The 11,401-nt window shown below is 47.0% G+C and overlaps 1 protein-coding gene across 1 annotated transcript in view; it reads right to left on the bottom strand.

The window, feature by feature from the left end:
- Positions 1 to 6,053: 6,053 nt before the first annotated feature.
- MFSD4 (major facilitator superfamily domain containing 4) overlaps positions 6,054 to 11,401 on the bottom strand; it is a 26,169-nt gene continuing 20,821 nt past the window's right edge. Inside the window, exons 8-10 of the mRNA XM_010854170.1 lie at positions 9,487 to 9,557; positions 8,101 to 8,221; positions 6,054 to 6,966 (exon numbers count right to left, since the gene is read on the bottom strand). Of these exons, the coding sequence (XP_010852472.1) occupies positions 6,911 to 6,966; positions 8,101 to 8,221; positions 9,487 to 9,557 (248 nt within the window). The 3' untranslated portion in view covers positions 6,054 to 6,910. The remainder of the gene's footprint in view (positions 6,967 to 8,100; positions 8,222 to 9,486; positions 9,558 to 11,401) is intronic.

Below are 11,401 nucleotides of genomic sequence, written 5' to 3'. Positions count from 1 at the left end.
TAGGTTGGTCATAACTTTACTTCCAAGGAGCAAGCATTTTTTAATTTCATGGCTGCAATCACTATCTGCAGTGATTTTGGAGCCTCCCCAAATAAAGTCTGCTACTGTTTCCACATCTGTTTGCCATGAAGTGATGGGACCAGGTGCCATGATTTAGTTTTCTGAATGTTGAGCTTTAAGCCAACTTTTTCACTCTCTTTCACTTTCATCAAGAGTGGAAAAGTTCTTAACTTCTTTAGTTCTTCACTTTTCTGCCCTAAGGGTGGTGTCATCTGCATATCTGAGATTACTGATATTTCGCCCAGCAATCTTGACTCCAGCTTGTGCTTCATCCAGCCCAGCGTTTCTCATGGTGTACTCTGCATATAAGTTAAATAAGCAGGGTGAAAATATACAGCCTTGATGTACTCCTTTTTCTATTTGGAACCAGTCTGTTGTTCCATGTCCAGTTCTAACTGTTGCTTCCTGACCTGCATACAGATTTCTCAAGAGGCAGGTCATGTGGTCTGGTATTCCCCATCTCTGGAAGAATGTTCCACAGTTCATTGTGATCCACACAGTCAAAGGCTTTGGCATGGTCAATAAAGCAGAAATAGATGTTTTTCTGGAACTCTCTTGCTTTTTCCATGATCCAGCGGATGTTGGCAATTTGATCTCTGGTTCCTCTGCCTTTTCTAAAACCAGCATGAACGTCTGGAAGTTCACGGTTCACGTATTGTTGAAGCCTGGCTTGGAGAATTTTGAACATTACTTTGCTAGCGTGTGAGATGAGTGCAATTGTGTGGTAGTTTGAGCGTTCTTTGGCATTGCCTTTCTTAGGGACTGGAATGAAAACTGATATTTTCCAGTCCTGTGGCCACTGCTGAGTTTTCCAAATTTGCTGATATACTGAGTGCAGCACTTTCACAGCAGCATCTTTGGATCATCACTGGAATTCCATCACCTCCACTAGCTTTGTTCGTAGTGATGCTTCCTAAGGCCCACTTGACTTCACATTCCTAGATGTCTGGCTCTAGGTGAGTGATCACACCATCGTGATTATCTGGGTCACGAAGATCTTTTTTGTACAGTTCTGTGTATTCTTGCCACCTCTTCTTAATATCTTCTGCTTCTGTTCCTTTATTGAGCCCATCTTTGCATGAAATGTTCCCTTGGTATCTCTAATTTTCTTGAAGAGATCTCTAGTCTTTCCCATTCTGTTGTTTTCCTCTATTTCTTTGCAGTGATCGCTGAGGAAGGCTTTCTTATCTCTCCTTGCTATTCTTTGGAACTCTGCATTCAGATGGGTATATCTTTCCTTTTCTCCTTTGCTGTTCACTTCTCTTCTTTTCACAGCTATTTGTAAGGCCTCCTCAGACAGCCATTTTGCTTTTTTGCATTTCTTTTTCTTGGGGATGGTCTTGCTCCCTGTCTCCTGTACAATGTCATGAACCTCCGTCCATAGTTCATTTTTCATAGTTACATTTTAAAGAAGTATTTAAATTTTAATCAGACTTTTTTGTTTTAGTCCTTTGTAAATAGCAGCTTTTGCTTATTTCCACTCTAGGCACTGTTTCTTCACATAGTTTTTCAAATTAGAAACTAGAGACTTCAGTTCATTTAGCAAATGAAATTAGGCCTTTTTAGAACTGTTCTGATAAACATGGGTGCAGGTGGGGTTAATAGGTGTAAAATCACATTGGAGGTCTGTTTGATGTGTCCAGATGAAAGTCAGAGGAACACACTGCTCCGAGGGGCATGGCAGCCCTGGTGAGACCCCTTCAGACGGTGGGCAGTGTTCCCTCAGCACAGGGGGTGGTACCTACTAGTAAGGCCTGCTGGATTCTCCTAGACCAACGTTCTGGTACCTAGAATGGTAGTCCCATGAGGGCGAATAAGTTTGGGAAATTGGGTCTTCACCTCTTGGAGAGTCAGAAAGCCTTTTAGAATACTAAAAGCTCTAAGGAGTCCTTTAGGAAAAAAGCTTGCTTAATCCACCACTTCTAACCTCTCTGACTGCTGACACACCCTCTTTTGAGAGCCATAATGTTGATTTTATAATTACTTTGTATTTCAGAGATGCAATCTAGTGATAAACAAATATCCTAATATTGGGTAATTTTCCAGGTGGGATTATTAGGTAGGAGAGAATCATTAACAGTTGTAAGATTTCATATTGATTGTCAGTACAAAGTACTGCACTTATTGGAATACACCATGTTACCATGAAGGGAGCGCATGAAGTTGACTTCATTTGGAATAATTTTATAGTAAGAGGGCATTATATAATGAAAAATGAAACAGGAACAGTAATTTCTAGCAGCTGTGCAAGGTTAGGTGGCAAGCACTGGTGTCAGGGGGGTTCCTGAGACATCAGACTTGATTTCAGGATTCTCATATGTTTTGAATACACCATCATTTGATAGGAAACCCTCTCTAGTCAAGGTCACCTTCGGTATTGCCAAATCCAGTGCCTGGTGTTCAGTCCACGTGGGACCTTGTGGCAGCGCTGGTTACTTCCTCCTCGGGATACTCTTCACATGCCTTCCAGGAAACCACATTCTCTCCTGAACTTCCTCCTGCTTCTGTGGCTTCTCTTATTTGCTCTGCTGGATCCTGTTCTTTTTTTTTCCCCAAACCTCTCCGTGTTACAGAATCCCAGGGCTCAACCTTCGAGCTCTACATTCCTCCCTGGAAGATCTCATTCCGTCCCATGGCTTTAAACAATCCATATATATATATATATATTATATATAGCAAATAAATATATATATATAAGATATATATATCCTATATATATAGATAAACATAGCAAATATATATATATAATCCTATATATACCTGAAGGTATAAATTTCACGGTCACCTATATATAGGTGACCGTGAAATTTATACCTTCAGGCTTGACTTTTAAGCTCTAGATTTGATATCTATCAGCATTCTTGACATCCAAGATTGCATCATAAAAGAACTATCCTGAGACAACTGTTGAGCAACCCCCTTGTCTTCAGTGTTAAATGGCGTCATCACATGCCCATTACACAAGTCAAATGCCTTGGGGTTATCCTTGATTCCCACCTTTCTTTCATGCCCCCAACCTGATTTATCAGCATATTTTGAGTTTGACTTTCAAAATACACTTTAACCCAATCACTTTCACCACTTCTGATGCTACCAACATTGTCCAAACCATCACCGCCTGACTTACGTAGTTGACTGCAGCTGTACCGTTTCTGGTGTCCCCAGTTTTATCCTTGTTCCACAGTCTCTTCACACAGCCACCAGAGTATCACATTTAAACACGTAAATCAGATCATGAAACTTGCCTGCCTGGAACTCTCCCAATAACGGTCACGTGACAAAAAAAAACCACATTCCTACCATGGCTTATATGATCTAGTCCCCAACTCCCACCCTGAGTTACTTCCTGCCACTCTTCCGCCTTCCTCACCGCACTCAGCCACACTGGCCTGCTTGCTGGCCCTCAGATTCTTCAAGCGTACTCAGTCTAAGGGTCCAAGGCCTTTGCACACACTGTGTGCCCTGCCTGACAGGATCTTCCCCGGGTGCTTGATCGTGTCTTTCTTTTTGGTTTCTTCATAAATGCCACCTCTTTAAAAAGGCTATCTGGAGCCTCTCTTGACATGCCGTCTTCGCATCCCCCTTTCCTACTTTATTTTTCTCTGTGGCACTCGGTTGTCACTCATCCTGCAGCATGTTATTTCTCTGTGTACTGTCTTTGCAAGGCAGGGACTTCTAATTCTTTGCTGTATCTGCACCTAGATCAGTGCCTTAAACCTAGTAGGTGACCAGCAAATCTTTTTAAAATGAATGAATGAATGATCTAAAAGACTTTAGTCACTGTGTCTTCCTTTTGCGAATCTGGTGTACTGATGGGTTCGATTCCAAGTAGCAGAAGGAAATGTAGGAACAGGATAATTCCACAGCACTCTGAAATGTCAAAACCCACCAAAGAAGATCAGGAAGAAAGCCCCGCTTTCTCTGTACCTGATAACGGAAGTGTGGTATAAAAGCCTTCGGTCTCTCCTTATTCTGAGTCTGTGTAAGAGGGAAGAGTGGTTTTCAGTCCCCGCTCTGAGAATTTTACTTCTAAACTTTCAGCCACGTGTATGGCTGAGAGAGACCCACGTCAGGAGAGACCCGTCTTCAGGGAGCATTGGATCGTTTGTTTCTGTGTGCGCGCTCAGTCATGTCCAACTCTTTATGACCCTGTCGACTGTAGCCCACCAGGCTCCTCTGTCCATGGATTCTCCAGGCAAGAATACTGGAGTGGGTTGCCATTTTCTCCTCCAGGGGATCTTCCCGACCCAGGGATTGAACTTATGTCTCCTGCGGCTCCTGCGTTGGCAGGAAGATTCTTTACCACCAAGCCACTTGAGAAGCCCCCATTTGCCTTTGAGCGTATATAAAAGGATCGATTGTCCATAATGGACAACAGGCTTATTAAATTTAAAATATTTTATTTTAGGAAAGATACTCTTAGATTGGTTTCAGTCTTGTTTTTTATATTCACAAATTTAATCATGATCACCTTAGATATAACCATTGATTCTTCTAAATCTGTATGAAAAGGATGTTTTCTTGGAAAAACACAAGGAAAATATAGCTGCTTTCTTCTTCCCCAGGTCAGTCACTCATTAAGGTTAGATTGCACATACATAAATTTGGCTGTCATAAAATAAGTATTTATGGACATAGTTAAAACTATACACCTAGGCCACCAGCTTTCAAAAGATTTTGAATCTTTTGATTTACAGTAAATACATACCAAACATATGAACAGTTTCTAAGCTGCTAATGAGGGGGTTTTCAAAATAAAAATGGCTCACCATTTTTAAGCAAATTTCTATGTCAGGCATATAATTGCTTTACACAAATTTACTTAATTCTTTCGGAATTCCTTTGAGGTAGGGTAGTGTTCTTTTAGAAATACCACTTTACAGGTACAGAAAGCAAGGCTGGAAGGGCCTCAGTGATCTGTGCAGGGCCACACGTCCACAAGTTGAGGCCAGGGCTTGAACCAGGATTCTCTCTCTAGCCAGGTTCTCATCACCACGCGGAGGGCAGATGGAGCTGGCTTACATGACCATGCTTATGGTTCCAGGATAAGCCTTTTAGTGTGGGGCAGGTAAATGCTCCACCTGGACAGGTTATTGAGAGCCATGACCCACTTATTCTGCATATTTATATGCATACATTTGTATTTACACAGAGGAAGTGCAGGTAAACTAACAGAGAGCCCCTGTGGCGGCGGTTTCACTGCTTCCAGAAGTCTGCGCACTCCGAGCTCCTCCAGGTTGCTGAGTCTGCATTCTCTGTGACTGCAGGACTTGATCTGGACAAGAGTTGGTACTCCTTGACTGAACTGCTTTCACTATACTGCACAGCTCAAGGTGTCCAGTCGTCCAGGTTTTGTTAAAGAAAAGAACTCTGACGTGGTATAGTTTTTCCCCCTATGGAAGATGTACAGTTTAAATTAGATATTTTTTGAGAAATTCTTAGTACTGTTTCTGCGCCTTTGCTAAGCTATTCAATGTCAGTAAGAAAAGCAGAAGCTCCATCCCATTCTCTCAGACAGCTTCTGGACCAATTAGCATTGGTGATTAGCAGTGGTATGCTGATAAATGTTTATCAGATGATTCTCCAAGGAGACAATAAAGTCATGATTTTGCCAATTTCTCACCATAAATACTCTCACCATGGCTGATCTCAAGCCACTAACCTGTTATCACTGAAAGTGGAATTGGAAAGATATACACCGAAGGATACCTTTATATAGTATTTCTACCCTGCAGGTACAATAAATAAGCCTCAAGAGCATAGGTATAAAAAAATTAAGAAATGGTATCTTTTGAGTGAAAGTGTTAGTTGCTCCGTTATGTCTGACTCTTTGCAACCCCATGGATTGTAGCCTGCCAGGCTCCTCTGTCCATGGAATTCTCCAGGCAAGAATGCTGGAGTGGGTTGCCATTCCACTCTCCAGGGATGCTTCTGACCCAGGGATTGAACTCGAGCCTCCTGCATTGCAGGCAGATCCTTTACCATCTGAGTGCGTGCGTGCAAAGTCACTGCAGTTGTGTCCAACTCTGTGCGACCCTATGGACTGTAGCCTGCCAGGCTCCTCTGTCCATGAGATTCTCCAGGCAAGAATACTGGAATGGCTTGCCATTTCCTTCTCCATTACCATCTGAGTAGTTATAAATTACATTAAAAAACAAAGGCAATAAATTTCTCTAATTTTAAATAATAGCTATGTTTAACAACTAGCTCTCAAAATGAAAACTTAACAATTGGCTTTTATAAGCTGGTATGAGCTAGCCCAGCATACCGCTGAATTAGTGTCCCAAAGGTAGCAAGATTCAACTTTCCTTTCGATGTTTTAGACTATAGATGAACTACTGATAGCAGGGGTTGGAGGGATTTTGGACGATTAATAAGTAAAAGCACAGTCCTTTGAGCATGCCAAGGAATAACCTGGGGTTTGTTTTGATTAACTTAAAATCTGTCTATATATAGCAATGATCATTGCTCTTTATAATTTCAACTTATTTTTTCAAACTTCAACCAAGAGTGATCTTCAAACTCAGGGTGTGGTTCATGCAGAAGGTGGCCAATGGATGAAGCGTCTTGTTATCTTCCTTTCCAGCTGAGTATCTTGACTCAGTCTCACCAAAAGTCTGAGCCAGGGAAGAGGAGAGCAACTTGAATAGCCAGGTAAACATCTAATGATTTGCCCAGGGAGGTCCGGGTACAGAACTCAATTTAATTTCTTTTACCCCACCCAGTATCAGTGAAGATGAGAACCAAAGAGTCGAGAGGTGCCTCTGCTGCCACCCTGGCTTCTTCAGCCCTTTGAGCTGAGCTGCTGCTCAGGAGACTGGACGTCTTCACCTGCCTCCGCCTCCTAGCTCTACCTCTGGTAGCTCTCCAGGCTCTCCATTCCAAGTGCTTTGTCTCGAGTAGGACCTACCAGAGAGAGAAGACAGGTAGCACGTTGCAGCAGCTCTGATTAGCCCTTATTTACTCCAAGACCTTACCCAGGCTTTTTGTTTCCCTGCTATTCACTGGCTCACATCAGGGAGCCAAGTGGAAAGTTAGACCTACTAATTCTGGCAAGCTAGTTGGTGGAGGCAGTTTGTTGAGACTAGTGTCTAGGGCTTGGGAAATATATACTTCTTTTTGTCTTTTGTGAACAGGGAACTCCTTAAGTGTTACTCCTTGGATATTCAGCAAATCTTTCTTGAACGGTGGCTTAACTGAAGGCACCGTGCCTAAGGTTGGACTGGACCACACGGGTCCTACCACCTCCGGCTCAAGGCTGCAGCGGGTGCTGACTGGGGCCCTCACACTGATGTTTAAAGGGAGCGTATGTCCACCTACTGAGGGACAGGGCTGAGGCTGTGGCCCTTCAGTCTTTGTGAGGGGTATTTTGCTTTCACTGATGAGGAGGAGGGTTTGCCTGGGCACCTTCTCTTAAGAATTGGCTACATGCACAGCTGGTTCAGTTGCTGGGATTTTGAGAGCGCTGGGTGGAAAGGCAAGTGAGGTTTCAGGGTTGTGAAAATAGCTTTGGGACTTCCCCTGCCTGGGGGCTCCAGGAGCGAGACTATTCTTAGGGGGTGCCTCTGTCCTGAACAAGCTTTTCTGTGCCACTTGGCCTGAGGACTTCTTTTTGAGAAAGAGAGTTGGACTGGAGTCAAATCCCAAACTGCAAAGAGATGACCAATTAGGCTTCTGGGCCAAGTTCCAGCCAAGGAGGCAGGCTCTGCCTCTCAGTGCTCGGCCCAGGCTGGAAAGCGATTCTTGGCCCATGGTCCCCGGGCCTGGTGGGATGCAGGAAGCCAGGTCACAGACCATGGCCCGCTCCTGATGGAGAAGCCGTGAGTCAGCCTCTCCCGCTCCCTCCAGCCCTGGGAGCCCAGAGCGGACAATCGCAGGGCAAAGCAGGAAGGGGGAAAGGAAGCTGTAGAAAAATAAACATTTCCTTGCATTTTACTTGGAACAGAACATCATTTGTGGCGTGCTAAGATCCACGGCATCTCCCACACACCCCCCTGCTCTCTTTTCCTCCTCTTGTGTAGAAATAGATTCTTTCCTTACCTGATGAGAGTCCAGGGTGCATCCTGTGGAAAAACAGGAGCAAGATATAGAAGGTAAAAGCCAAGCCACCAAAGATCACACCACAGACCAGGAAACTATAGCTGCCCTGAGCCTGGAATATCTGCCAAAGGGGAAAACACAGAGATACAGGCCATCAAAACCTCACATGAAGATGTATTGGAGGAAGCGCCTTCTCAGGCCGTGGCAGGTTTTTCAGTCAAGTTCAGGCCCGCCACACCTCTAGACAGAAACACAGGCAGGAGGGACATCTTGGCCTCGTTTCAAGGTTATGTTTCTGGAGGTAGCAGAAATCCTGCTGTGCAGGCAGCGGTTGGACCCGCTGACCCCTGCAGTCCCTTTCAGCCCTATGTCCTGGACGCTTTGAAAATCTCCATCTCTTCCTTAAAACTCCAGTCATATTAGGTGTTTCTGTACCCACAGGCCCTGAGCAGAACTCTGCAGAGAAGGTGTGTATATATGTACGTATATATATCCTTTTATTATGGAAAATGTAAAACATACGCCAGTGTGTTTCATGGAGTTCCCATGGGCCCATCCCCAGCTTTAGCACTTAGCACGTTTCCTCTGTACCCCTCATGTCTTCCTGCACTAGATTCCACTGTGGTGAAGCCCAGGTACCACCTCATTTCGACGCAGAGGGTGTCCTAAGGGAGCGCTCTTCCCCTGGTCCAGCAGAGCGAAGGGAGAGGAGAATCAAGCAGTGGTTAGAGGGGTTTCAGGGACTGAAAGGCCTAACTCTGGACATCATCTCTGTTGGTTATTAGAAGTGTGACTGAGGGCAAGTCGCTTAATTTCTGAGTTTCAGTATCCTCTCTAAAAACAAGCATCACAATATCTACATTATAGTCTACCCTAAAAAGCAGATGGGTTTTTTTTTTCCCCTGCTGAACAAATGAAACGTGGGTATGTTTGAAGAGAACTGGGCGACTTGGCCCTTGATCAGGCAGGAGTCGTGCAGGAAAACTGGGCCCTTTGTAGGGTAGCCAGAGGTGAGGAGAGGTAGGGCAGGGAATGGGGGGTTAGGGGGATGGAAAGGAACTCCATTCTTGGGCCTGCAGCCCAAGCCTGTCCCGGGCTCTGAGAGTTAAACGTTCCCACGGGGCCCCTGGCCCCGCTCCCAGACACGGCTTGTGTTTGCTTTGGACCATGCCTCGTGGCCCTTCACATCTCCACTCCCGCATTTGGAGGCTCAGCTTCCAGGGGTGGCTCAGAAGCGGAAACAGGCGACACAGACGGAGTGGGGCCCTGCCTGCCGTGCGGGAGGCCCGGGGAAGGGACAGCCGGGTTCAGGAGGGGCTGGCCACATCTTCTCACTGCCTGGAGGGCCACGCCCCTCATCCCCCCGCCCTGGGTCTCCCGACATACCGAGCCGACCAGCATCTGGAGGACCATCTCTCCGATGCCCGCGCCTGTCACCAGCACTGTGGTCGCACAGCCTGAGCAGGAGAGAAGGATGGGGCTTAGTGATGGCAAGTTAAGGAGACATATCCACTGGCATAATCCAGGTGGACTCCTGAGGTTTCTCAGATGTGAGCCCTTCACCGTGCTTGGGTCTGCCATTATATTATTTCCCTGTTCTGAAACCTTCAGTTACTCACGATTATCTCCAGCATTTATTCCAAGTTGCTTAGCCTGGCATTCAGGGCCCTTCCCAATGTGAACACCAACTACTTTTCCAGGAAGATTCCCTCTCTCCTCTGCCAGGCAGGCCTCACTCCCTGGCATTGCACTAATCAGCCAGCTTCTGATCAACCTGGCCACGTGGCACAGACCTTCAGAGCCCAAGCTTCAGAGTCAGACCTGGGTTCCAAGCCTGCTCCACCACCTACTTACTACAAGACCTCAGGCAATTCCTTCCCCGTCTCTTTGGTAAAACAGGCATGGGATCTCCTCAGGGCTGTTGTGTGGATAACCCTGACGCAAACACATGTGAGCGCTCAGCACAGCGCTGCCCACAGTAAAGCCTCAACACCATGCCGGTTCTCTGCTTAAACCCTCACTCACCCTGCCGTCAGGGTCAGGGCAGATGCTTTAATGTGGCTTGCATGGGCCCTCATCACCTGCCCCACTGCAAGCTCAGACTGTCACACTGTCTGCTCACAATCCACCTTCCTGCCAGGAGAGACTCCTGAGTCTGCTAATCTGCACACACGCTCATAGCCAGCTTCTGACACGCGCCTTCACCCTCTCCTGAACACTCCTCCTCCTCCTCTTGGTCTGGAAAATTCATTCGTCATTGGAGACTGCCTTCATTATCATCTCCCCCAGCCCTGAACCTGGATTAGCTGCTGTTCCTCTGTGCTCCCTCTGTCCCCTGCTCCCGGCTCTCATGTAGCGCCCCCTCCGCCCGCCCTGGCTGCCAGGCAGCCTCCCTCACAGACTGGAAGCCCACTAGAGAGGCCGCACCTTGAATTTTAGTTCAGCGGCCTGTATCACTGCCTGTCGCCAGCACCAACATATGCTAGACACTCAGAGATCAGCGTCATCTCCTCTGGCATTCCAGGCCCCCGTTCTTCCCACGTAGGTGTCCCCCCGTCTCAGCCTTCGCTCTCACACTGCCCACTGCCCTGCCCCTCCCTTCCCCAGCACGCCCTTGCTCTTGTGACTTGACCCACCCCGGGCCAGCTCAGTCCTCTGTCCCCTCCGTGAGCCTGTCTCTAGATGGTCCCTAGCACCCGTGTGAGTGTCTGCTCTCCTCAGACAATCAGAAACCTCTCAGTACTGTCTATGCAGCAGGTACTGTGCTAAACCCTGAGGGCACTCAGGTGACTCATCCGAGTTAACACCTATACTGAGCACCTGTGAGCACCTTACGCTGCTGAGTCAGGAGCTTTGCATGCCCTCTAATGCACAGAACAACCCTAAAAGGAAGGGGGGAGGAAGATGAATTGCACGAGGTGACAAAGCCAGAAGGTAGGGAGGCAAGGCGGACCTTTAGGTCTGCTGCTGACCTCAAAGCAGCCTTCTTGCCTCCGTCCCTTGCTGGTGCACTTAGGGTGCATGTCGAGAAGCAGCAGATAATGTTAGGATGAAGGTCTCGAGGTGGGACCGACAGGCGAGACGGGGCGGGGACAAGGAGGGGGCTTGCCTTCCCAGTGGGGTCAGAGAGGCTCCTGAGGGTGTGAAGGTGGGGGCACCAGCAGGCAGATGAGAGGGCGTTCCAGGCGAGGGTCCCCACTGCGGGAAACGGTGGAGATGGACAGCGGGTTTTGTGCCATCGGGGGATGGCAGGGTTTTGTGCCGTCAGGGGATGGCAGGTGATTGAATGAGGCAGCCTCTG

Source organism: Bison bison, unplaced genomic scaffold (assembly GCF_000754665.1).
Source record: "Bison bison bison isolate TAMUID 2011002044 unplaced genomic scaffold, Bison_UMD1.0 scf7180017864338, whole genome shotgun sequence".
Classification (NCBI taxonomy): Eukaryota; Metazoa; Chordata; class Mammalia; order Artiodactyla; family Bovidae; genus Bison; species Bison bison.
This window is presented reverse-complemented; position numbering and strand designations above follow the sequence as displayed.